At 39.4% G+C, this 27,481-nt stretch overlaps 1 protein-coding gene across 4 annotated transcripts in view; it reads right to left on the reverse strand.

Moving 5' to 3' along the window:
* oxr1a (oxidation resistance 1a) overlaps positions 1-26,569 on the reverse strand; it is a 188,692-nt gene extending 162,123 nt beyond the window's left edge. For 2 of the 4 annotated variants that reach the window (XM_007550516.2, XM_007550514.2), the window contains exons 1-2: positions 26,420-26,569; positions 11,853-11,938 (exon numbers count right to left, since the gene is read on the reverse strand). In XM_007550516.2, coding sequence (XP_007550578.1) covers positions 11,853-11,869 — 17 coding nt within the window. In that variant the 5' untranslated portion in view covers positions 11,870-11,938; positions 26,420-26,569. Of the gene's footprint in view, positions 1-11,852; positions 11,939-26,221; positions 26,257-26,375 lie in introns of those variants that run through there. The other 2 variants (XM_016670639.1, XM_016670641.1) reach the window with 2 other exon arrangements.
* Positions 26,570-27,481: the final 912 nt, after the last annotated feature.

Genomic DNA, 27,481 nt, shown 5'->3' on the forward strand with positions numbered 1-27,481 from the left:
CAGTTTTCTAAAACGGCAGGAAAACAAATGATCATTGTCATGTTTTAAATGCTCCCTGCCAGATAAGGGTGAGCTCACTGAGCATTCATCTGGAAAAAAAAAAGAAGAAAAAGGAAATTTGAGGCTCTGACAGTAAATCCAGGCGCTGCACTTTTTTCCCCCCCAGTGATCACAAAAATGTCACAGCAGTCAGCAAATTGAGTTAGATCCCATGGCAGAGGAAGACAGCAGTACCCGCCGCTTATCTGACTGCTAAACGGTGCTCGTTTGAAGCCATTTTTTATTTTTTGTGCAAAGAATGTAATTTATTGACTCTCGATCCATCTTTAAATAAGACATGGAATAATCGGAGCCAAAGGGATAAAAGGCTGCATAGCTGCAGAAGTGCTGGCATACGTTTCTAGCGTTTTCAGAGACAATGGCCGCGCTTGAACAAACACATCCAGCCACCTGAAGGGCCTCTCTCCTGCCTCTTGTTTAGTCTGCTTGCAAGGCATAACATAATAAATCTTTAAAATAAAGAGGAAAATGGCTGCTGCAGGGATTACAAATGTCTCCTTAAGTCAATATGTTCTAGACAAACACCGGCTTTTTGCTTCCAGGAGCAAGGTCGCAGTTATGATGGTGCTGTTTGTGTCCTTGTTGCTTTCCTCTGCGCCTGGAATGACTTTGAAATCTGCTGCTGGTGGTTCACTGTGAGTAATGAAATAAATGTTCATTTGGATCTTCTTGTGCGTTCACCTCAGGTCAGTGATCTCCCCGTGGCAGCAGCTGCTCCACTGCCTCCCCCGTCCGGGAGGTCCAAGGAGAGGAAGACGGGACGACTGGAAGAGAAGGCGAAGGAGACGCGTCGACCCGAGGAAAAGATGGGACCGAAGGGTGAAAGGCAACATGGGAGAACGGGGGCAACATTTCACAAATCACTTCCTCCTTAAAGACTTTAAGGCAAACTTATTAAAAGGGAAATGATTAAGGTATTTATTGACTTATTTTAGGCTCTTTGAGAAAAATGAAATAAACATTGCGAAAACCTGAAAGTGATTTTGGTAGATAACCCACTTAGAAAAACATTAGATTTCAGGATAAATAAAGGTTTTTCCACGTTTCTGTTCTTCAGCTTATTCCTGTCATCTGTTAGAGTTTTTTCAAATGTCTCATCAAACGGACCAATATGCTAAAGGGAAATCTGATGTTTTTCTTATTCACCATTTTCAGGTAAAAAACTTCATCATCTGTGAAGATGTCGATTGTTCTCCCCCCCATACTGTTCTTACTGTAGTTGGTATAAAATGGACAGAAAACGATCAGAGGATATTTCTGCTCTGATGTAACTGCATTGTTAACTGAAAAAATAGAGAATAAAAAAAAAAAGAAAAATGGTTCTTAGGAAACATCTGAATAAAGAAAAAGGTAAATCTGCAGCAGATATTTGTTTGATTAGAAAATGGGTTTTCAGGCAATATTTAGCACTAATCTTTTCAATGAAAGAACTTTACAAATATAGTTAAGCCTAAAACAGTTAATAGTCCTGGTAGACTTAAACTTGAAGGATAAACCAAAGTAAAAGAAAAAAGAAATCTCTTTTAATGTTGAACTTGATTAAAAAGTGAAATGACAAAATTATTAATATCAATCTGAATTAATGGAATAATTTATACAGGCTACTGTAGCAATTAAAAACCTTCTGACCAACTTTTTGCATATTTAAACTGGTTATTTTGACCACCTATCATTGTAATAAAGGTTTATTCAGCAGATTTTTCACAATCCACTGAATAAACCTTGGCCTGCATAAAGGAGCAGCATGACATAAATATTTAACGGTGATATCGTGCAAAGTTCTCTTTCTCTAGTGGAGTCCCAGAATAGAATGGCGCCTCTTAAAAGAAGCTAAAGAGCCTCTTTTTAAATAGTCAGTTCAAGAACTCCTCAGCCCACCAATCTCTCTCTCTTCCTCTCTCTCCCTCTCTTTCACCCTCACCCTCATCCAGCCACAAGTTAATACAGAGCTAATCTAATCTCTCAGAAAGCAACACACAAATTGAGCAATTCTTGCTTCAAGGATTAACAGAGCAAAAAAGAAAAGGTTCAAGCAAATAAAGCTTTGGAAGGCGTCTGCATGACAAAACGTCTACCTTGAGCTGAAAATGGCGAGGAGCCATCATAGGGGAGTACAGTGACACAACCCCCAGCAGTGGTGAAAGCTCAACCTTTGAAGTGGAAATGGGAGACCCGCAACGTAATCCTGTAAAATATAGTTCTAAATAAAGCTGCATCAAAGTTTCATCACCCTGCACCCAGGGCCAATAGGCTCACTTTCACCTGTGTCACCGGCTGACATTCAACCTCTGTACATAGATTTGATACGAGCGACGGTATATTCCGACTGATTAAACCTTCTGATGCGACATAAAGCCGCTTCCTCCATCTCCTTCAATTAAAACTTGAACCAGCTCTCTTGACTCCTACATTAACTTTCTGCTTTTGTTTCATGTGAAAGTAAATGGGTGTTTGTTTACCGATGCCATGCAGTTCATGAAGCACCTAGAAGGTCGTAGCAACTTCTGAAGGAAAAAAAGCAAACGTGTAAAAAAAAAAAAAAAAACTTTACTTTTTGTTCTAGAAGACTTATCGCCTCCAGCTGACGGCTGACAACAGACATCAACATGACTGACAAGTGTTGGGGCGGAAAAACTGAGGAGGTGGTGATGGAACAAATAACACAATGTGCCTCGAAGAGCAAACTTGTACTTTAGATCCTATGAAATAATGACCTTTTATATTGTTTAGTTTAACTTTGGTGTCAACATTGATATTTATAAAAGGTGAAAAGGTAACCTCTAATTGGTGCAAAAGCCTCGTTTCCAAGCAATTAGTCCGATTACCCAGGGAAAAGGCATGTTGGGTGGCAAATGGACAGTGTGCATGAAGTTCACCATAAAACATCATGTACCTCACCAAATCTGGCAACATCTTTTTACACCAATCTTCTGCACAGAACCAACACAAGCTATTTACCCTGCTTAAAGGGGGTGTCATGTGTTGGCCACCAGGCACATAGGACCATTTTATAGCACTATCAATTAGGTTACCTTCATCTGTTACAAAATTACTCTATATATCAAAAACTACCTTTAAAAAAATTGGCTTCATTTAACAGCCATATCTGACTCCTTGAAATTGGCGTTTGTCTCTTCAAGAACCTCCTCCTCTTTCTGACATGCCACCTTCTGCATATCATCAGAACAATGCTTCTCCATGCCATCCATAGATACTGTTTACAACAGTTTTTAAGTGCTCAGCAGGGAGGGATGATCTTTGATGCAGGATTTTGGATGGGGGCTCAAGCTCTGAGGCGGAGCTTTGGGAAAGTAGGCGGAGCTTTAGAGGAATAGGCAACATACTGCATTAGCTGGCGTTAAGGCACGTCCAAATAGCTGTCACTGGAGATTCTAGGGAGATTCTATTATGCAGGAGTCAAAGCAACACTCCAGGTATGTGTTGAAAACATTTTGGGTTCAAATCTAGTAATGATAAATATAGTGGTGTGAATGTTTATTTGCAAAGTTTTTTGTACAGACTGGAGAGTCTTTTCCCATTACAAAACAGATTGTTATTGTGTAGGTACGCTTGACAGCAACCAGTTGCAAACCAATTGAACAGCAAGCTATTTATTAACTGTGTTGAATGCATCAGGTATCTCAAAATAAACCACATGTAAATGATGGTCATCGTCTTCACATACGCCACTACTCATTATGAAAGCATATTTTAATTTGCACTACCACTGATCCCCCCCATGTGACCAAGAAAAAAAACACACTGGTGACACTTTAAACAGGCAATCTTGGCATATTTTAGAACATTTCCCCAAACGATGACCCTCATTAAGGGTAATTAGATATGAGATGGCTGCTCTTTGATGTTGATCACCAATATTGAACATCGCACTTGATTACTTGGGTGTTGCAGTGGGAGGAGATTGATGCTGGGGGAGTGAAGTGCATTCAAACACCCACAGTAGGCCAATTCATTTCAAAGTTGCTTGAAAACTGCATTCAGTGCATTCGTCTCCTGATGCTGACTGGCCTAAACGGCATCTCCCTCACCCATCAGTTGCCCCCATTACCTGGGACTAGGAGAAGTTAACAGGACAGCAACTACTGGGCATCCAAATGTGTCACATTTATGGCTATGGAGCCTCCTAATGAAGGAACAGTTTGGAAATACAGCTGCAAGTCTCTACCTGAACCAAACACGGCAATCCAGCTGAAAAGAGTCAGAACTCACTGCAGTCTCCATGACTTAAACCCACTCCTCCTAAATGGCTTGTGGGTTTAGAAGGATGGGGAAAAGATCAATTCTATCAACAGATTTTGAGGATTATCAAGGTTTATAATTCATTGGCCATTTATAAAAGTGTAAGTTTTAAAGGATATGCCATCAGACATTGAATGAAGGTCTGGATTTGGGATCCATGATATTAAAGTTGCACCACAAGTGGATGAAGAATGTTGCCTTTAGTCGACTGGAAATCCAATTAAACAATGTAGACCTCTGTAATATCAGCTCTCTGTGGACATTAACCTGTGATCAGAACACAAATGCTTTTATCAAGGCACAGTTACTACATTTGTGAACATGTAAATATTATGTTGCTCATTAAGTGACATCAGACCCTTTCTTTGGTCTTCCTGTGCACAGGCCTGTGATGGGAGTTGAATTAACCCTTCCCTTGACATTTGATACATCCTTTCTCCTGTGTCAGCAGAAAGCCCTCTCCTCATTACTCAGACTTTAGCGGTGTTTAGGCTACATTACTGCCGGCGATCTGCCACACTGGGGGCCTGCCTGATCAAAATGCTGCCGCAGTTTGAAAATGTGAACGAAGCAGTTAAAGGAACAGATCATACGCAAAGCATGGAAGGACTAGATTTGCTTGTGTCTGTGTATTTGTTTAGCCCGTTTTTATTAGGGCCATTTCTGGCATATTTACTAACCTTCTGAAGACTGATGGGCCTTATGGGGACCAAAGACCTGTCCTAATGCGGTGGACCCGTATCATCAGAATGTTTACATATTTCTCTGCATCTTATGCCGTCATAAAAACAATTTTAAAATAGCTCAGGTTACTTCAACGGTCACATAACCAAATGCTTACGGCTGGCCTGACGAGCACCCTTAATTAGTCGACTGTAAATGTAACAGCAACTCCAGAAGTGCTTTCTTTCTTGCTATAAATAAGAGCTTGAGCCTTAAAAACATTCAAAAGGGCATCAAGCTTAAAGCACACATCACCATATCAATACTCCTTCATATTAGCTTATTAGCTTAAACTCAATAACTAGAGAGTTTCATGAGGCAGATTTCACATTGAAGGAAAATATAGTGTCAATTTCATATCATGAGAAGTAAAGGCACAAAATATTTCCCCCTGCAGAGGATCATTCTGTTGTTGATAAAAAACTGATGTACTACTGAGGCATAATCATCTCTAGTTCAATATTCAATTTAAGCCATGGGAAGCTGGAACCAGATGGCCAAAATGATGACTAGCACAACTGGAAAACGTTGCCGTTTCATGACAATTGACACATCTGGGCTACTGAGAGTCTTGTGTTCAGTGACAGTCACTGTAGAATTAATTCAAGCTGTTCACTTAGTATTGAAGAGAATCAATCAAGTCGAGTCCAACCTGTTGCAGATCACATTACATATTCAACTAGGGCCTCGGACTGTCTCTACTGACCTTCCGGGTGAGTTTGAGGTGAAGTCTGGGTTTGGCATCGAGGTGGCAGGCTGTACCGTCATGATTGGACCGATGGAGGGTTAATGCATCCCAGCATGCACTATGCTCCCAGACACAATCCTCTCTTTCTTCTGCATACATAAATAATCAAGTGCAAGGCCCCTTGATGTCAGCAGCTCGGAGCCAAGGACAGATATGCAGGTGGGACTGGGTCAGAGCTGAATATGAGATTCTGTTAACAGAGCTAGCAACATACAAGGTTGGCTACCACGACGACAGTGAGATGCTGATCGAAGCGGCTGTACCGTCACAAGGGAAGTTTAGCAAGGACAAACAGATAAAATTAAGGTTTTTCTTTATATCTTGAAATTGTTATGACTTGTTTTGTAATGCTAACATCATCCAGGTGCATTACTAAAACCTTAACACTGCTACTGTGCACAGTATGCTAAAAACAAATACAGAGTCATTAGTTTCCTTTGTACCTAGAGACTTGTTGATCACAGCTTCCAGGGAAACAAAATATGTTCCATCAGATTTATTTAGCAAGGATTTATATATGCATCATTTGTGTCCTCACAAACAGCTTGGAGGAAGATTTATTTGGTAACATGGCAGACAACTAACCGGATTTTAATTTAACTGAACCGTGACAGTAGGTCATGGTTCATGCTACCCTAGGTTAGCCATGACCCAGAATAGCAAAGCTTTGGGGTGATTAAGTTCAATAGAAAAATTTAAAAAACGGCCATCAAAAATATAAGCATTGATATCAAAAAGGGAGCAATAAAGGTGTGTTTTATAAGGGTTTCCATTTGCAAAGAAACAAACATCTTAATCCACAGCGATTGTGACTGGAACTGAAACAAAACAGGATGGAAAGATGACCAGAAGCAAGGCAAAGCAGTTCACCAAACCATACAAGAAAGCCTTTTCACATCACTTCACTTGTCCTGCTGCACAAGAGAAATTTGATTAATTTTGCTTTCAAATGCCTTTATATAATGTGTTTTAAGGTCTACTGCCACATGTTTAGGAGAGGCTGATCAACATAGATTTGATACGATGTACACTGTCCATTTGCCACACCAATTGTCACAATTTCTTAAGAAGAGGTAAACATATTTGAAACCAAGCTTAACATGGTAATCTATATAATTCCCAACAAATGTCATTTTATGACATTACAAGACAGGTTTAATATTTGTATTTGCCTACTCCTATGGACAAAAACATAATCTAACCCAATATAATGTCAAGTAATGTTTTCATCAATGTTTTTAAGCACATTTAAGTATTGGTCGATTCACCCCAAACCAGTAGATGGAAACTCACTTAATTCGCATTTTCCTTGTTTGCAACATTTTAAAACTTTGCTCAAAATTTGTGTGACAGTTGGATGGAAACACAGTGACAGACACAGATTTGAAGTCAATTGGTAAAAAGCTACCCAAGATGCATCAGTGATGAAAGAATGTTGTCAAGTTTTGTGCGTTTCTACATTTTAGGAAGAAATTGGAATTTCAATTTCCCAAGAAAGGTTTGCCTTAGAGCAAACCTTTTGCAAATAGATTTCCACCAGGAAATGTCTGTTTATTTTTTTCACAAAATGATCTCAAAATCTTTGTATATATAAAGTAGTGATAATTTTTTCCACACATCTGATCTATATGCAATTCAATGTCTCATATACAAAATACTATACGACCCCCATCACTGTACGTTACTCAACTGTTAAAAAAAGCAATCCAGAACAGTCCATTGTTGTTAGCTTGCATTACCATCAGTAGGTTAGACTTCTAACAAAGACAATTAATTAGCAAATCCCAGTGGTGATGTGAGACCCGCCGTAATCTTAAAACCTCTCACTCCCATGAGAAGAAGGGATGGGCAAGACTCGCCTACAAGTTTATTATTGCAGTATATTCTGGATTGCAGTATATTCTGGAGGTGAACTTACTCTCCTCACATAACATGTCAGATAAAAAGGCAGCGGTGATTCTTCTTCCACTATTTTGTTTCTCTGTAAAGTGGCGAGACGGACCATCAAATATGACTCCTTCAGATGATGAGGCAGGGCGGAGTACACGTTGCCTCCAGTTCAGAATAAATGTTCTCTCTCAAGTAGGTAACGTTACTCATTGCTTGTGATTACATCAAGTCTCAAAAGGAAACACAATCACTAAGGTCAAGGCTTTAAAAGTTGAATCTCACAGCATTAGTATGGTTGAGTCTGGGATACATGCAGCACAGAGGGACTCCTGATAATCCCATCCACATGCAGTGGTTGAAATCAATCAGCGAATGAACTCTACTTAAGCAGATAACAATTGCAAAAAAAAAAGTAAAGTTAAAAAACAAAAAACTTAAAATCAACCATTTTATAAGCATGAAACCCTTTCAAAATTACAATTGGAGAAACCCCAAAAAGAGAAAGTAAGAATTTTACAAAGGCATGTGAGATGTTCCATCAGGGTGCCACAACAAACTAACTCCAGGGAGTTGGAGATCTTCAAATAACACAAAGCTGAAAGTATTTCTGTCCAATTACTCAGGGGAATAAACAGACCAACATTAGTTATGCCAACTGGAATAACTGAGCTAAATGCAAATTTAAGTTATTAAAGATTTACAAGTTTACACTAACAACTCTATGATCATTTTGTCTTTGCTTTGAAATAATACTTTTCACCCGTAGAGCTGTGTAATAGCATCTCCCTGACACAGACAATCGGATATCACCTCTGCTTCTTGTACTAATAATGTTAGGATGGAGAGGCTTTTCAAAGCTCCTGTACGTTTCCAAAAATTAATGATTTAACAATCTAACAAATAAATATATCAAGGTTTCCCCCAATGTACTGTTAGACTGGCGGGCCACCAGGCTTTACTTGACCCCCTGCCAGGCTCAGCATTTTTTGTTTGTTTTAAAAAGGAGTTTTTATACAACAGGAACAGTGGCAGTAAAAACAGTGTAACCTAGGTATATAGTTGACATATTGAACTGGGCGTGAGGCACCAATAGCACCGTCCTTGCACTTATCCGACTACCTCATATGCTAATATTTCCAAATTTTGATACCCGTTTGTGTATTTTTGTAACTTTTACAAATTTTTAAAACACAAAAACTGCTGGTGGATGGCCCTAATGCCCCCAACACCAGGCTTAGCAGGTTTATTGGAGAAACCCCTGTTTTGCTACAATACCAACATAGTATTGTAACAAAAAAAAAATAAAACTAGATGTTTCGATTTAGTCGGCGTAATATTTCCAGGTGTATAAAAAAAAAACTTAAGGAACTATAATGTGTCCTGTAAGAAGAGAAAATGACATATGTTTTTACTTGTTGCAGCAGTTTGTACTGTAGTTACTACAGTACAGTTTTCAGTTATGGATGAAAACAGAGACAGCTCTCCAACTTTGTACAGTTTTTGAAAGTGAAGGTTTTATCTTACTTCTGACATGTCAATATTCATAAAGTAGAGGAAAAATAAATCTAAGATACAAATTGGGACTGACTTAAAGCAGGACTGGCAGGTAAAATCTCTGATCGGTGCATCAGAATTCTCTACATTTTATTTTACTCAACTCCCTATAACGGGTATAATTCAGAATGCCTAAAACTACATGTCTACTTTCATATAAACTCAACAGTATATACAGTTTAATAGAGCTGGGGAAAAAAAAAAATCAGACTTGCTTTCCATCTTGTCATAAATGTCCTGATCCAGAATTAAAGACTTGAATTAATGAGGCCCTACTTTACGATGAACACACGTAGACATAAGCAATCAATCACAGAGTGAGCTGTACGCTCAACTCATCCACCACATTGAGACGCTGCGCCCTCTCAGAGAGGAGTAACAGTCACACTCTTCTTTAAGCTGAATCTAAAGATGCCAGAAACATTAAGATATTTCATTCAGTTTTACTAAAACTTTTAATTATTCTCCCACTGAAATCCCTGCAAGCGTTGTGACTCGAGGGAACGATAAAAAGAAGAGGTCTTATTTAAAATCCGCTGCACAGCAATCTGTGGATGACAGATTTCCTGTGTCACTTCGTGTCTTGATCAGCAAAAAAAAAAGAAGAAGAAAAAAGTGAGGCAGGCTTTTCAACGTTTGAATTTTAAAAAATGGCAGCTGAACACTGTCATTCTGAGCGCATCTGTGTCATCGACCGCGCTGACGCAGCTCTCCAAAGACGGAGGCCCGGCATAGTTTAATCATCTCCGCACACACTGTATGGTGATGATTACACACAGCAGCAGCAGCAGCAGCAGCGTCAGGCGGCCAAATGGATGCAGCTTTGGGACAACATCACATTATCATACGTTTAAGTTTCCCTGTGGAAACTAACTGTATATACAGCAGCAAAGTTTTAATGCTGACCCAAGTGCTGAACTTGGTGGGTCACTTTGAAAAGTGCAACGCTGAAAGAATGAGGAATCAATACGGTACCAGTCCACAGGTAACTTCGAAAGTAAATCAAATATTTACAGAGCATGGGTGGGAAAAGTTGGAGAGATCTGTGTGAGAAGTGAAAATAAAAACCAAGATCCTAACACCAAGTTCTGAAACATTGATTGAAGATGGAAATCATCTTAGCATTAGCACAGAAGCTAATATCTACAGTCTTCCTTCTCCCAGTTCCAACTGCAGAAATACACCACTCAGTCAGAAACAAACAGAGCCAAGAGGAGGGTCTTGGCACTGTAAATCACTCATGTTTACAACCCTTCCCCTTGCTCTCCGTTAAGCTACAGCTGGTTCACAATACAGCCTGCTACGAATGCTAATGCTAGCAAGCACAGCCTCCGATGAGAGCGGATAAACTAATGGTGGTTGTTTTTCCACCATTAGCACATTTAGATCACATACACGAGACTGATTGACAGCGCCAACACATTCCTCCTGGTTCTTATTGGTGGTTTTTGGTTGGGTGTGGTGCATTTCTTTTACTGTCATAGTGACATTTTCAGTAAATATGGAAAAAAACATATGCTTGGAAAAGTTACATGCTGCAGCTTTAATCACAGATCTGAGCTGGGAAAAAAAAAATCAAACACGACACATCTTATTTTTCAGAGCACGGGTGTTGTGACTTTACACAACCACATATCTCCTCAAGGTTAGTAAAGAGTGGAGGAAAAAAAACACAGTAAGTTAAAGGAGTAAACAACATTAAACTAGCACGGAAACATCTGCCTCCAAAAAACTATTTTAACAATTTTACTAAATTTGTACCTTTTTATCGGTAAAGAATGTGAGAACATTGTGTCCTGTTTGGATTTTTTTCACTGTTGAAGTAAAAAAAGAAGTAAAATTAAAAGATAAATTTGCAAGTTGCCACAAAAACCCTGGTCGCTTATTTTAAAGCATGACATTTTCTTCTCAATAGGACAGCTACATCAGTGACAATCATAGGATTAATCCATAATTTAGCAAATGTACTTTTTCATTTTTGAAAATCACAAATTAAGATATAAAACAAAAATACCCGTTTTGTGTTTTCCCATTATTCTGTGCCATATTTTAAAATAGCTTACAAAACTACAATACAGATTTTACCTTTAAATAAAAATGTTGTAAATGAAATTGTGGGACAGTTTAACAAAAAGATAATATGTTTTTATGTTCTGTTGTGAGCTTTTATTTTACTACAAAAGTCCACATGTTTACACAACTTCTGGTTCTTGGAAACCCACTGGGCAAAGTTGAACATGGACTTTTTTGGGGGGGCTCCTTCAGTCCATGTTGCATAAGCTCTACTAACACAATGTGACCGTTTGCGGCTTGCAGTCAAATAAGAAAAGCCAAACTGATGAATCATTCATGCGGACTGTATGCAACCATGGGCCACATTAAAAATGCACAGGAGTGTTCAGCTGCCAACCAAGGATTCCTGCAAAGGTTCAAGGACCATATTTACACTTATGTTTACCACCACAGACTCCTTAACTTGTATGTCTGTCACGCTGAAATATCAGCCGCTACCGTGTTCATCTTTCTAATTCCCAAATATCTCTGCTGAGTTTCATTTTATTTGATGTATTTTCATCATCCGTACACAAGAATTGATCCAAAGTGACATCGTGCTGACCTTTTGGTGCTGAACATCTTGGCAGCGTCTTCTTTCTTTTGCTAGGGGGCTTCGGGAGGTCGAGGTTTGATGTTGCCTTTTCAAATCTGCAGAAAGCAAACACACACACAAACAGTCAGCATAAAGGCAAGGGGTCAGAAGAAAGATGGGCATTGGGGGAGATGTTCAGTCGCCCTCAAGTTGTCTAAAAGCCTGGGCCACGGTGACCTTCGCAGCTTTGGTTAGCCGGCCTCAGACTGAATGGAGTCGAATGGCATTTTTAATAATCATTTGCCTTACTTCACCACATCATTTATAACTGAATGGGATTAATTGGGCATGAAGCTCAACTGGAACAATAAAAATGTAATTTAAAAATGGGGAGGCTGCATGTCTGTCTGAGCAGGCAAACATGTCAGGCAGGTTGGGTTAGCAGCGCGTCCTCCGGAAGGGTTGAAATCCCACAAACGGCAAACGATCTGTTTGCCGTTTTTCATCTCTGCTCTTTTATGTAAAGGTTATCAGGGAGCGTGGAGGAGGAGCTGAGGTAAAAGAAGATAGGATTCAATAATTAATGCAAAGGTCTACACGGGCCTCACTTCTCACCCTCTGCTGTCGGTAATGAGATGAGTGGAGGGACAGAGATGGAACTGAAGCGCCGCCAGTCTCTCATCCCAAAAGTGAGACGCGTCCCACACCATCTCACCACAAGAGTGTGTGAAATATCCAGCATCAATTATTCTACATACATTGTACGCAGAACATACTTTAGCTTTTTTATGCCTAGTTCTGACGTGAAAAGGGAAGAAATCCTCACTGCGCTGGAAGGCTAACAGCTAGCATGATTGTTTGTTAGCTTAAGTCAAACAATATGGTGGGTTTGGTTGACTTGGTGTCGGAGGGAGAAAAAGGTGGAAAAGACTGTAATCACAGAGAATCTGTGGTGGGAGATAAAGACTAGGGTTATGGTATGGAGGCCTACCATCATCAAATATTCAAAAGTAACAGAAAACATGCAAAAAAAAAAAAAAAAAGGTCAGCAATTAAGTGTTTTTTTTTTTTTTTTCCAAATTGACTTTTATGGTTTGTAGTCTTTTGAGAGATATCCATCTCATTTCCAAATAGTAGCAACCCTCTTAAATTAACATTTTAAATTTGTCAAGATTATGAATAATTGTGGCCTCAACTGTATAAAACTAAGAGGTTGTAAGGGAACTCAGCAACAGTAGGTCATGGTAAAAACTAAATGAATGAATTAATGAAATAACAGTAAAATGTCTAACTGTCTCCTCTTCAGATTTGTTTAAAAGTGGAAGCCAAGTCATCTCCAGACCTTTTGCTCTTACAAACTAAGAAAACTGACAATTTAGAGTTTGGCAATTTTCTTAAAGATGTTTGTAATCATCATCAATCATTTATTAAAATTGCCTAATCTAGCAACATGCAGTTTAGAAAACAGCACTGTCCAAAGTAATGTCCACTAATGGTTTTAAATTCAAACAAAGAAAGATGATATCTAAAAATCCTTTTAGATATACAAGAAATCAATCAACAGAAATATTGTCAAATTCAGTTTTTTGGATTTAGACCTACTGACGGTAATTAAAGGCAATAGTTTCAAAAAGGTCAGTCAACTAATTTACCCCGACTTCCCTTTATTGTGAAAATTCTTATAAGAATGGCTTAAAAACAAACAAAAAAACAACAATCAGGTTTTGAGTGTAAGATAGGTAGAGGAATAAGATATGCCCTGTGAGTGAAGTGATTGTAAAATTGATGTAAGGAATCAAAACTAATCATTGAAAACCAGAATTTAAAATAATGTCTTAGCAGATAAAACTGCTCCTCCACATGACCAACATGTAAACACATTCACATTTCCCTTTATTTCCACTGTTAAGACGCTGCTGTGTTCGGTTTCTCTCTGTCCAACCGCCTCAGCATGTTTGTTTACTTTGTCTCTTTTTTTCCCGGCTGGGACTCAGCCAGCTTTCAGCTGCCAATCAAGCTCCGACAGGGATACACCCGACAAGCTGCTGAGGAAAACAAAAGCTACTCGTGTAATCTAGTGTTCCTTTCCCCCACACCACCTTCAGTTTCAACAATTTCAGTCAGATTTCAACATGACATCCTGTCAGCACGCCGACAGGAATCACAGGGGTTAATTCAAGGCTGGCTATAAAAGAGACGGCACAGGAGGCAAGCAAAATGAAAATACCGCATTCAAAGAAACATAGCATTATATAAGAAAACCTAGCACCCGTCTCTGTGGTCAGACAACAGATATTTGGATGAGACAATCAGAAAGGTTTGACTACAACAAGAGGTTCACAAATGAGCTGAATCTGTTAGTCTAACATTGATTCAGTTTTCTTGATTTATTGGATCTTTTTCAAGAAAAATTATTGTAAAAAGAACTAATTTCTTTATTTTTTTTTGTTCTACAGGATAGCACTGAATGATTCTAATATCAAATATCATTAGCATTAGCTCAATATTACTGTTTAATAGCAGTATCTGGCTGGATATGAGACTTTACAGAACATTCACACTATGAACACCAACAACAAAAAATGTAAAACATAAAAATTAGCAGTAGTATTGCAAAGGAATGGTTTTCAATTGTTGTGAAAATTACTTTCCAGTTTTAAATGTGCAGTATTACGTATATCCAGGCATATACTACCATTTTATAGCACAATTTCAATTCTAATGAAATTCTGCATATATCAAACATAAAAGATAAATTTGACTCTGCGATTTAACAACTTGAAATTGGGCCTCTGTCTCTTTAAGAAGCTCCTGTTCTTTCTGAAGCTCAGCCTTCAGAAAGTGCTCACAACATGGCTGCTCCATTAACCCTTTAACATTTTCACCAGCGCTGCACTGAGAAGTAGCTCCTATAATAAAGTCAGGATACGCACAGTTTCACCAGATGTTTGCCAATAGGTTCTGGCTAGTCTGGGGGAGCAAAGTGAGGAAGTCGCAGAGGAGGGAGTGCTCTGAAAGGAGCTTTGTGCAAAAAGCAGCGCTTGGTTACGCCACTCGTTTCTGCAGACAGAACGGCTGCCAGGGGAGATTATAAAACGATTTCTCAAATGTGCATGAAGGAATCAAAACAACATTCCCGGTATGTTTTTAGTTTTAACATTATGAATGATATAAAGCTCAGAAAAGTTTGATTTTACATAATACCGCCCCTTTAACCTTGACTTGAGTTCATGCCTCACATATTTTGCAGGAGATCTGCTGAATGCTCAGAGAACAAGCCAAACAAGCTGTTATACTGAACAGATTAAAGTTGTGTTGTTTTTACATGTCTGACCAAGCGTGTCAATCTACTGGTGTATTTCAGTGTGCTGTACTGGTGCAGAGTTATCAAATAAGTTTGAAATTCAATACATTTATGTCTTTGTTTTTTAAAAAAGAAACATTTTAAGTCAATCCAGCGCTGTTTTTCTGAATCGGAATCGGCCGATGCTAAACCTCAGGTCTCGGTATTGGAAGTGAAAAAAGTGGATCACTGCATCCTTAAACTTTAGCCTTCTCATAGAGCTGGCTCTGTCAAAGCTCTTGATTAACCGGTCTTCCTGCATTCCAACCCTCACCTTACTGTCAGGATCACGTGGGAAACAATAAGATGAGAGTGATTGAAGTCAGCTTCCTGGTAATGCTGCCGAACTTGGATGTAGAGATAGGGCGAGGAACACAGAGTAGACCTGCTGCTCATCTGAACCAAAAGGGTTAACAATCTGTTCCAAAAATGCTTCCCTCCAGCTGGAGGGAATAAATACTTCCTTCTGCCCTTCCTTCTGACTTGTCTTGGGAAGCCTCAGGAAAAGAAGATATTGGCTTTATCAAAGAAACATTCTGTTAATCCGGTTCACCTGTCTTTTTACTCCATCAGTACTCAGCAGTCATGCTCACCCCCCGTGGCAGCATCGACTCTTGTCTGCTTCCATCTCAAAGGCAAAACTTGTTTGAGGATGTTTTTCCTGTCAAGCTTCATTAAATCAACCTTGTGGTTCAGCTTAATTATCTCTGGCCGTGCAGAGCGTGCTGACAAACACCATCAGCATTCGAGCGTGTAATGGACCGATGCGAATCCCTCAGACTCGCAGAAGATCCGCAGGTACCGCCGGTGTTTAGGACAACATTTCCGTTCAAAGATGTCAGAGATATACTTTGTGGTATGCACTAGAAAGCTCTGATGTGACCAACCGACTTGTAATGATGCATTTTTGGGGAATTGAATGGAAAAATGCGTTTTAAAAAGTGTTTACACATAAAAATTGCTGAAAAGCCTTTGCCAACAGACTCATGGTAACTTGGGGGAGTTGCAGAAATTTCACCTCTTGGGTGGGAAATATTTCAACAGCGTAAACATACTTCCTGCAGTGCAATAAGTCATTGCTTAAAGAAAGTCCAATTTTCTTGAAGTCACAGTAAGCATGGGGAGGACGGGTGAGCGATGTGGACTCAGAATTTTATTGCTATATTTTGTGGTACTATTATGATAGCGATAAAAATTATGATTTAACAAAAATTATTTACCACTTCTTTTTAGGTAACTGTATGACTATGCCTTGCAGTCACAGCAACCATAACTCCAAACAAATGTCGTTCTTGACAAGGCCCATCACAAAAACTAATTTTGTTGGACAATAAATCGTCTCAGCGATAAATAATAATATTGTTGTTTTGAGACCATTTTCAGGTAATATAATGGCATAATAATGCAAGAACGCATTCTGAAGGATAAACAGATAAACAGGATAAAAGAAATGTGATTTATCTCAATAAAATGCAAAGGGTTACTGCATTTAATTATATTTTCAAACTTACTGACATTTATTGATGCGCTCATGGATCAGTGGAGAAAATAGTAAAAACAACATTTCCAATGATATCACGTTTTGTTTTTTTTATTCAACATCGTAAATTCAAATTTATCATGACGACAAATTAAAATTCTTACAATAAACATTCCGTGATTATTGCCCACCTCCGTGCTAGTCAGATGAGAAACTGTGAAAGACTTTAAACTAGGGAGAAAACCTTATGGTGGTCCATCATATAACAATCAAGTAAACAAAACATCGGCATCGGACGATAGGCTTTTTTTTTTTGGTAACATTTCTGTGTCAGACCGATAAGTAAAACTGGGCTGAAATTGACAGCAAATATCTTGTTGCCATTTGTTTCTGTAGGGGAGGGGAAGGAGGCTGGTCATGTGATGGTGATCGGTTATCAACTCTAAGCAATATTAACACTGGATATTCATAGACACAAATTTTCATATCAGTGCATCCCTATGCAATCCTGTTTTCTTTGTCATTTAAAATATTTACATTAACATACAATGTTCAGCATGCCCTCATGTTCCATCTTTCCAGATGTAAACAGTAATGCTCCATGAGTTGAGCTTCATTAATCTAAAGAAGCCAACAATGTGAATGAAGATGAGCCGGGACTCATGGATGAAGAAAGCAGATGGAGCAGCAGAGGAAGAGAATCGATTTGTGGCAGGATTAGCTGGCCCAGCAGGAAGTTAGAGTGGAAACTGTTACAAAGGAAGAGCAGCAGAACAAAAAAGGCAAGTAAAGGCCACATGTATACGGCAGGCAAGGCTGGGTATTTTTAGGCAATGCAGGTCCACCCACCTTTAGAGTTTAACTCATAAAAAACAACAACTCTGCTCTATTCATACACAGGATGATGTAGCCTTTTCACTTTCTGGAGAGACATATAGGCAAGAACATTTTATTCTTGGAGCTCAGCACAAACTCCTCCATCAGGGATGAAACTGCAGAGCATTTGCCAAGACAAATCTAAACCTAAAAGTCTTCGTGCAGGTTCTGTGTTCACATCTCAATCAGGGCCTGGTTTGCTGCAGTGATATGACTCATCTTCCCTTCTGTTCCTCTCTGCTGTCCCTCGTCCATCCCGTCAGCTGCACCTCTCCACTGCTCACGTTTCTCCCCTCTCAGATCCCCCAGTCGCCCCTCTCTCCTCCATTCATACCCTCGCCTATATCTGATGGCTCTTGCCAACCCTTATTGCGGTCCATTTCCTGAGCCAATAAGGGTCACAACAGCCTGGCAGGAAACACAATGCCATTATGGTAATGATCAGTCAATTAGGAATGAGCCCCCCTCTGTCATTTCTGACTCTCAGATTTGCGTTGGGCTGTTGGGGCTGCCTGTTATCTTCCTGAGGGCATCCCATCTGGTCTTCCAGGAGAAAACCAGCCATGCAAGGTTGGTTCGTGCATTCTTGGATGGAAATGCATCAGAGTCCCTTTTGCGAGCAAATAAAACTTTCTACAATGGCTGCCGGAATTTAGCATGCACACATTGACTCGCAGCGATGGCGATATACTGACTTTAACTTTAAGATGTCGGTTGTAGATCTAAATGGCATCAGATAAAAACTTCATGTTAAAGTTAATTTTTTCAAATTTTACAGTTTTTTAAAATAATTTGTTGTTAACAGATTTTACTTGTGCATCGAATTTGCAAGCATACCGGAAACTAGCTTACACAATGGTTCCGGCTGGAAATGTTAACTGAAATTAATTTTTTAAAAATGTATTGTATTTAATTCTTGAATGTGTTACTAATTAATTTAACTACGTAATTAATTAATTAATCAAAATTAACACATTAAAGTCCTGGCCCTACTTTTAAAGGGGAAGTATAGAGCCTTTTTATCGCACAATCAAGTAACTACATTTCCTTCAGTTGTTATGAAGATATCATAATTTAGCGGCTTGAAATCGAGCCTCTGTCTCTTTAAGAAACTTGCCCTTTCTGACACTTCAGGAAGTCATCACAACATCGCTCCACTATTAACCCTTTGACAATGTTTTCAGAGTGGTAGACTGAAAAGTAGCCTGTATAATTAGCACCACAGAAGTGCAGTTGCAGCAGGTGTTTGCTAATTGCTGCTGGCTAATCTGAAGGAGCTGAGTGGGGCAGTCGCAGGGGATGGCTGCTCTGTAATGCGGAAGCTAGGAAGCTTTGAAACCGCAGCTCCAGGAGGAGCTTTATCCTCCAGGGCGGAGCTAGATCCACCCAGACATTTTGCACAGCTGAATGCCAGAGGAGATTAAAGGATTTTTCAAACATGCAGGAAAGAATCAAAGAAACGCTCCAGGTATGTTTTTGATGAGGGAATAACATAACATAATGTAGAGCTAACAAAAGTCAATTTTACACAATACTGCCCTTTTAAAGTCTCAGCCCTAGTTTTAACCAAACTCTAGTGAAACGTAGACTCGTGGTCCACTGGACCTGCTGCTCTACATGTTTTGTTTCCCCTTTTAAAAACAAGTCTGATTCTCAGACTTTTAGAGAATGCAATGAAATTAATTTGTGGCAATTAATTTCTCTGAAACGGTGGTACTGCAGGCACCTTTAAAATGGACCGTGTTGTTTACCTCACAGATCCAGATTGGAAATGATCCATTACACCCTAAATCAATGACACGACTCTTCCACAGGTATCATAAATGTAGTGAGCAATTCATCAATGAAATCAGGTGAGCATTCTTTGCTACACATCATCAAAAGATATTTGTTCCAGTAGAATAAATTCAGAATCAGAACCTATTGTTATCCTCCTGAAAAAGGTGAGTTAAGGTCTGTGCGCAGAAAAGAAAATAGACGCTCTGTTCTTGCAGCTTGTTCTTCACCCACAATCTGGCCAGAACTGGCGTAGTAGTGTCCTACAACTATTGTGTGATTGATCAGAAAATTGAAGCTGGCATGAGTCCTACAGTAATGTATTCTGCATTGGATGGGCCCTCTCACAACTTCCTAACTCATAGCTGTGCTCCTTTCCTTACCACATGCAGAAAAAGGAACCAATCTCTCTGTTCTTGCTGCTTATAGCCTTTTTCGAAGTTTAAAAACACAAAATGTTGAAGAAACTCTTCAAACTGTGATAAAATTAACAGTAAGTATGAAAGGTTTAGCCATTTGATACTTTCTTAATACTAAGACGAGAAAGAACACTGGGTCCATTTCCACTATAAATGCCAATACTCCGCAGTTGTCTAAAAGACACAATTTTGCAAGAGCAGTGTTTCCACTGAATAAAAAGTGCAATTAAAATCATACAAGACTGAGTTTGTTCACAGGATAAGACATTAAAAAACATTTCTAACCATCATCCTACCACTTACCGTTGTCTTCGTCTAAAAATTTCGAAATACACTATTTTCGATACAGCCAATAAACCACCTCCTCCCAGCACAAACATTTTCACTGCAAAACATGAGTTTTTTTAAATTGGCGAGTTTCCATTAAGCAAATTTCTTTTCGTAATTCCAATTTAAGCAATTATCAGATTAAACAAACAATAATCATCTTTTTTTAAAAATCAAACAACAATGTAATCCAAGGAGCTAATTTGTTCTCCAGCTAGCAAAACCATCAGGAATCAGATTTAGCAACTTACAAGACCCGACGATGTGGACGAAAGAGCCATTGAGACCCTGTTCAAAGAATTACGGAGCATGAACTGCTTGCTTTTCCACTTCAGTCTTTGGGGGTTGATGTCAGCTGCCCATGATGACAACAGCTGAATAACCAAAAGAAAAACTTCAGCTTTCTAGCAGAGCTGCTGGTGGCAAGGTATGTACGGGAGCTGGAGCACTGTCAGTTTGAGTTAAAGGCGCGTGGCCGGCCGGGTTGAGGACTCGCTCTCTGCTGAGTCACTTCACAGTGTGATATTAGGCTGACGGAGACAAACGCCCCGTGGAGTGTCAGTCAACAATGACCTCCGTCCCCTTGCTGGGATTCAATTAGCTTCCAGGCTGTCTCCAAGTGGAACTAAAGGCAGCGCTTGCTCAACTTTGCTGATGGGGCCAAATCAGATTGTAGTCTGATGCTGACAGCTCCACCGTCTTCCCATCGTGGGTTTCAGACGTACGTGATTGCACTGTCCCTTTATCGACAAATTAACCCAAGGGATGTGAGATTCTGTGTCACGCTGCAGGAAATCTAGAGATTTGTGGACAAATGTCAAAACTCTAGACTCAAAACTGTCAAACCAGATCGAAGGGAGAAAAGATTAAATCAATCTATGAACGCTCCAAAGGCTGTCTCCAACTTTCTTTATCCCACCCATATGAACTCTGATTTTGGTCACATGCCTCACCCTGGAGCCAAAAGAAGAGAGTGGATTGTTACAAGGGAGGAGGAGGAGACATGAACAGGGGGTCACTGGGCTGAGTTCCTGTAGCTTAGTGCTGTAAATCCTCTAATCCCCCAACCAGTTCCACGGAGCTGTTTACTGCTTGTAGGTAAAGCTGTAACCGACTGAAACCAGGCGCAGTTCTGTGTAAGTCACGTCCTTCGGAGTTCAACCCCTGACCTTACTTATTCTTCGCCTGCTCTTTTGGAAAGACTGCCAAGGACGTTCATCCTCTCCATAAATCCATTTGGAGATTATCACGATTAGACTGTGGGACAATGGAGAGGCAGCCCAACAAAAGCAGTGAAAAAAAAAAATAAAATCACCCAGATGGAAGAGAGATAACAAATCGGCCATCATCCCTGCGCTTTTTAACGTGCCACATCGGATTTTTGGTTGGAAGCTTTTCTTGGCATAAGTACCTCTGGTCTGTAGAAGTCTGGTCTATGAAACTGCATCTCGTTTCAAAGACACAAACATTTTGGTCCCTTCACTTCCAATTAGGACGCAAGTCAATAAACTCATGCTTTGCATCTGCCCTCTCCAATGCTGCACCGTCTCCACACTGTCCCCAGTATACTGAAATACTGATTGCATTGATTTAAATCATTTAAATCTTTTTTTTTTTTAAAAGTAATACGTATCATAGTAAAAGTTAAATAAACACAAAGTTAAACAAGATTTGCATCATATCTGCTGTTTTCTTATTTAATCTGCAGTTAAGACTTTTGTTTTAACTGCAGATTAAGACAAACATAAGCTTATGTTTATATTCCACGGGTTGATTAAATACTTCCATTTAATTTTTTTTGTAATTAATCAAATAAGCTTATTAATATCAAGTCCCAGCCCTAATGTCAGGTAAACCTTTCAACTATGACTCATGGTGTTTCTCACTGCAATCATTCCAGAATTTTTTATGCATCTTTTTTTTCCTGTAGTATTTTTTTAGAGGAAAAAAAATTGATAAAACAATTACAGGCAAAATAATTGGACCTTTATTTTGGGGATTAAAATCTTAAATGCAAGAATAAGCTTCAAAACTGAACCTGTTGCTGTATATCAGTCTGAAACTCCTTTGATGTGGGTTAATTTGAAATGATTAAATTGTTAATGATTTCAAAAAAGTCTGAATTAAAGGCAACTTTTTATAGATAAATGCATTTGTGCTTTTTTCCTCTATGAGAGCCATATTTGCTTCAACCAAAACAGTTTGATCATCTTTAAATGGACATCTTTGCTAGTTAGCAACATAGATATGAGGAAAATAGTCTGAAATACATAAAGAAGCTTTTCAAAATAAATGTCACAAAATAAAAAGAAAACACTTATGAAGCACCCCATTAATTTTCTTTTACATTTATTTTTTATTTTATGGGGACATTTTTTTTCCTTTATTTCATGGAACATCTATAAATGATTTACTAATAACAGTACATATTTTATTTTGAATGAAAGTGTCTCTTTAAACTATAGATGAACCGGACAGATGGAGGCAGATCTTAATCAACACTGTTGCTCATTCCTGATGCAATAACTCCTAAGGAGAGTCTGACATACATTTCAAATGCATCCAATCCCACTGTGTATTCATCAACATTCAAGAAAAAAAAAATCAGAACCACTGCTAACTCTGTGTTATTTTAGGGGGAGTTTTGTGTTCAAAAACTACAAAAACCCAAAAGGGAACACTTGGACTCACTCACCTTCCCATAACGAACACAAGGAGAGTGTGTGCTCACTAGACCCGTCATGGTGCAAGTTTTCCCTCCCAAAGACCAAAAAACTTTAATTTCATAAAGTTCATACTGGAACTGGAAGACATTTTATATATGCAAAATAAAACAGGACAACCAAAAACAAATAAAGCTGAAATACAAAGAACTTACAACCAAAACCATAAAAAAAATATTTTAAATGGATTACATGTCCATAAACAAAATTGCCCTTCAAAAAAATATAAGAATGGAAATTATGAAATTAACTTAAAATTTATAATGCAATTAAATGATTAATTTTGCAGGCTTGATGTTCACTAAAAAACTGTTATAAAAAAGAAACAGAAAACAGATGCCTCAACCACAAACTATTTTGTTCAAAATCCCTCTTACAAAGTGAGATCTGTTGTTGGTAATTTGACATTTCTGTACCAACACATCTGTAGAACTTTTAACACAACTAGAGGTTTGATAACCTCAACAAGCTCAGCTTATTAAACAAACCTGAGGGGAAAAAAAAGATCAAAAAGATGAACATGAAATATAGATTAGGAAATCTATGAAACTAATTTAATTTGTTCCCTCTAAAATGCCGTGTTTGAAATCGTTTTTATGACATGAACTCACTTGAGTTTCATCAGCAGTGTGCAGTAATCAATTGGTAACAGCAAGCATACATTCATGATGGCAAGAGGAGGGATTAATCAAAGCCACAGGCACCATGCATAATTTGATCGAGAGAGCTATTACTCAAGCTGTGTGTGTGTATGTGTGTGTGACCTCCAAGCTTTACAGCTGCGACATTTCAAACAAGAACTCAACAAGTGTATCTAAAGTTCATGGAGCTGAAACAATTAGTGTATTATTCCAGTTAAAGAGTCAAACATTATGCATGGTTACCTTTTCGTTATTTGGTTCGTCATTCCAGGATGCAAAAAAATTACTCAATCACCTTTAAGAAGTGGCTGTTCATCCAATTTTCTGATGAAATGACGTTCCCAATCAATCCTGCATCCAATTTGATCCATAATTAACCTCATGTGCACCAAGAAATCACCTAGTGACCTGAATCAGACAATTTTCAGCTTAATCGGTCAAGACCTGTGAGCGGCTGACCGGAGACATCCCATCTTTTACCTGGCCAGTAAATGCATCATTTGACAACCACTACCAGCTCAGACTAGCAACAAAAGTCTTCACTGTGTAAACAGTCACAGAGTACAGAAGTTATTTTTAAGTTTCAGTCACATGGTCAAGTCAGAGGAACCACTAGGGTGTATGAAGCAACTGAAAACTGGATTCTTAACGACATTCTGAGACAGAGAAACTGCTGCTTATAAAAACAGAAAATCTTGTCCCCACTTCCTGACCCATGCAGAGATCAAACCAAAATGCCAAATAAAGTAATTTTTTGTTTTGACCCTTTGCTCATCACGCTCTGAAGAAAATGGCCCACTCCACCAGGACAGACGTGAAAACAAACTGATATCGCTTTTATTAAGTTGATTTCACTCTAAAAATGGTCCGTTCTGTGCAAACGGACGAGAATGCAAATTCGTCATCTATCGTTAACCTTTTGATGAGAAAAGACGACCACGATGGATAGCAGCCATCAATCATCAGGACCGGCAGCCGTCCATTTGCAGCGAATACTTTTTACTATGTAAAAAGACTAATGTTTATACACTTCATAAGTAAGTGAGATTAGTAAGATGAAATTGAATATTGCATTATGAAGAAGGTATAGGCATATAGTCATTAGCAACCATGGAGAAAATGCCTCACCATCATGTAGCATATCATGTACAAACAAAAACTGGTAAGCATCTAGACTTCTGTAAGCCTTTAAGGATCACTAGCTCACTCAAGCTGCCACAACAGACAGCAGCAGAAAACAGGAAATAATGCAGAAATCTGACTCAGTTTTAGCCTTTTGGAAAGTCCAATCCTGTCTGTCACAGAACATGCCGGATTTGGAAATGAAGGCATTCTTTTGGAAATACATCCATAAATTATCTTCCGCTTATCCGGGGTCAGGTTGCTGAGGCAGCAGCCTAAGCAGAGATACCCAGACTCCCTTCTCTCCAGCCACATGGGCCAACTCCTCCAAGAGAATCCCGAGGTGTTCACAGACCAGCCAAGACACTCAGTCCCTCCAGAGGGTCCTAGACCTTCCTCAGAGTCTCTTCCCGGTGGGACACGCCCGGAACACCTCACCAGGGTTGCGTCCCAACCAGATGCCTGAGCCACCTCAACTGGTTCCTCTTGATGGATGGATGTATGGATAAAAGAGATTGCATGCTATAACTCTTTGTGACCTGGCTTTATTTATAGGCACCATTCGGTATTTTTATGTTCACATCACAGACAGCAAAAATCAACAGGTGGGCCAGCAAATGGAAATCAACCACAGAACCTCAGTGAGTCTCTGAGGGATGCATCTTCCAAAGCTGCATAAAAACCAACTACATTTTTTTTCCAAAAAACAAAAGTATTACACTTTAAAGTGAGTTCACTATTTTAGAGCCTTCCACTTTCATCAACCTCTAACTTCTCATTGACCTTGAGCCAACTACCTTGCAGGATGTTGCAGCAGAGCGACTTTGGGAACAGTGGTCCAGTTTCCCCTCTTGTGCAGTTCTGAACAACTCGACCCCTGTCTTTGGCCTGAGACATTTTATTAGAGACGTATAATGAGAGATTAAAAGGAAACTGAACAATATACACACACACACGCACACACACGCACGCACGCACACGCACACAGAGGCTTCCAGCTATGGAACCCTGCAGGCAGCTCACTCTGCACCTTATGGGACTATACCTTATTGCATTATGCAATGCTGTAATAGGCTTAGCTACACACTGCTCTGCAGGGGAGGGGAGCTATTGGCCTCACTCAGATGACTCACTTCATTAAGTCTGCCTTCCTCAGAGCTTTGCAGAACTTTCCACACTTCTTATAGGAACACAGTGTATGTTTTTATTATTATTATTATTATTATTATTAATTTATTTGGCAGGGACAATGCACGTTAATTAACAAATGCACCAGGATCAGCCAACTGGCTATATTTCATCTGCTTAAATAAAACACATTTGTTTAGGATAACTTTATTTTAATTCATGATTTATTTGTCTGCAGTGTTTTGGGGTGGGTGTTGGGTTCTCCAATGTTTCTGTGGTGCTAGTGGCTTTTGTTCATTAGTAAGTTGACAGGAATAACAGCAGAGAGAGAATAAGACGGCTCCGGGAATCGAACCCCCGACATCTCGAAGACCGTCCCTTCTGAATGTAGTGAATTTGATCAACTAATGAGCCGCCTGGCACCCCATAAATCACTTTTTTATTAATTTACTTTGGCATAGAGAACTGACTGTCAGGAAGCAAAAGCACATTTAATTAACCAAAAAAAAGGGAGGCAAAGCAGGTAAAAAAGCATAACCCCTTTATTAAAAAAATTTAAATCACCTGCGCCGCCCTGGCAGCATCACTGCATCCCCCTTTTGGAACTATTTTTAACCCGACAGGCCACCAGCTGCACGGAAACGTAACTCTTTCAAACGTTAAACATTAATAAGGAAATGACCGGCCGGTCCTGAAAGAAAAAAATGCTAATAATTACCGGCATTAGCCCGGCAGCTTCGGAACCAGCGCGTGATGACTTACTTTCCGAAGCCCGGGAACGGCGACGTCCCGTTGGAGATGCTCGGAGACGCTTCCCGGCAGGAGGTAGGGGAGCCGACTGACTGCCTGTGGGTGGAAATGTTTCCTCAGCAGGCGTGTGCCATAGCGGGAATGTACACAGAGGCAGACATGCGGAGTCATTTGACCTTCTCCCAATAGAAACTACCATCGGTGAAACGTAGGAGAGGGGAGGAGCGGACCGTACCAAGCGGAAGGTCCCAGCAAGGCCGGGGGGGAAGAAGAGCTGTCATCCTGGGATGTTAACAGCAGCAAGAACGGGGCTCAAGCAGAGCCTGGAGAGGAGGAACAGACGCTAATGGAGCTTGTATGCTCAAAACCAGAGGCAGAGTCCATGTTGATGAGCCCAGTCATTCCCATCGGAGTACAATTTGTCACATCTTTTTTTGTTTTAAGGTGATGTCGACACAAAATCACTGCAAATATATTTTATTTCCACCTGCTGTTCTGCCTGTAAAATGAGCTAAGATGTGCTAATGGTCACATTCTGTTCTGCTCAATTAATTTTTAGCATGCAAACAACATTTCAGGGATTATTCTGACATATTTCCTTTGACTTTTTGTGCTCTTTTTTTTTTGGTTGAGGCATTACATGTTTAGACAACTATTCCTTCTGGTTTTGCATGCTGGAAGGATTTTTGCTCAGGTATTTCTTTATTTTAACTTTTGAACAGTTATTATAGTCAATAACCATAGTTCAACTGTTTTTACACTAGGAATAATTTATTTGCATTTCGGAAGCTCATACTTGAATTTTGACCCCAAATCCCAGAGGAGTTAAAAAGGACTTTTCAGTCGATCACAATAGGCAAGGATCAGATCTCCCTCCCCAACATCTGCTTTTCCTGGCTTTCTACAGCCAGAGATTTAAAAAGGAGTGGCAAAAGCAAAATAGGTAGGTTAACAGTTCTTCCCAGCAACTGATGTGCAATATGGACTCTGCTGCAGGAATACTGAGCTGTTAGCATGCCAGGAAACTGTCATAAAGCATCAGTCTTCAGGCAGAGGCCTCTTCTGATTCATTGG

Source organism: Poecilia formosa, unplaced genomic scaffold, assembly GCF_000485575.1.
Source record: "Poecilia formosa unplaced genomic scaffold, Poecilia_formosa-5.1.2 Scaffold36, whole genome shotgun sequence".
NCBI classification, from domain to species: domain Eukaryota; kingdom Metazoa; phylum Chordata; class Actinopteri; order Cyprinodontiformes; family Poeciliidae; genus Poecilia; species Poecilia formosa.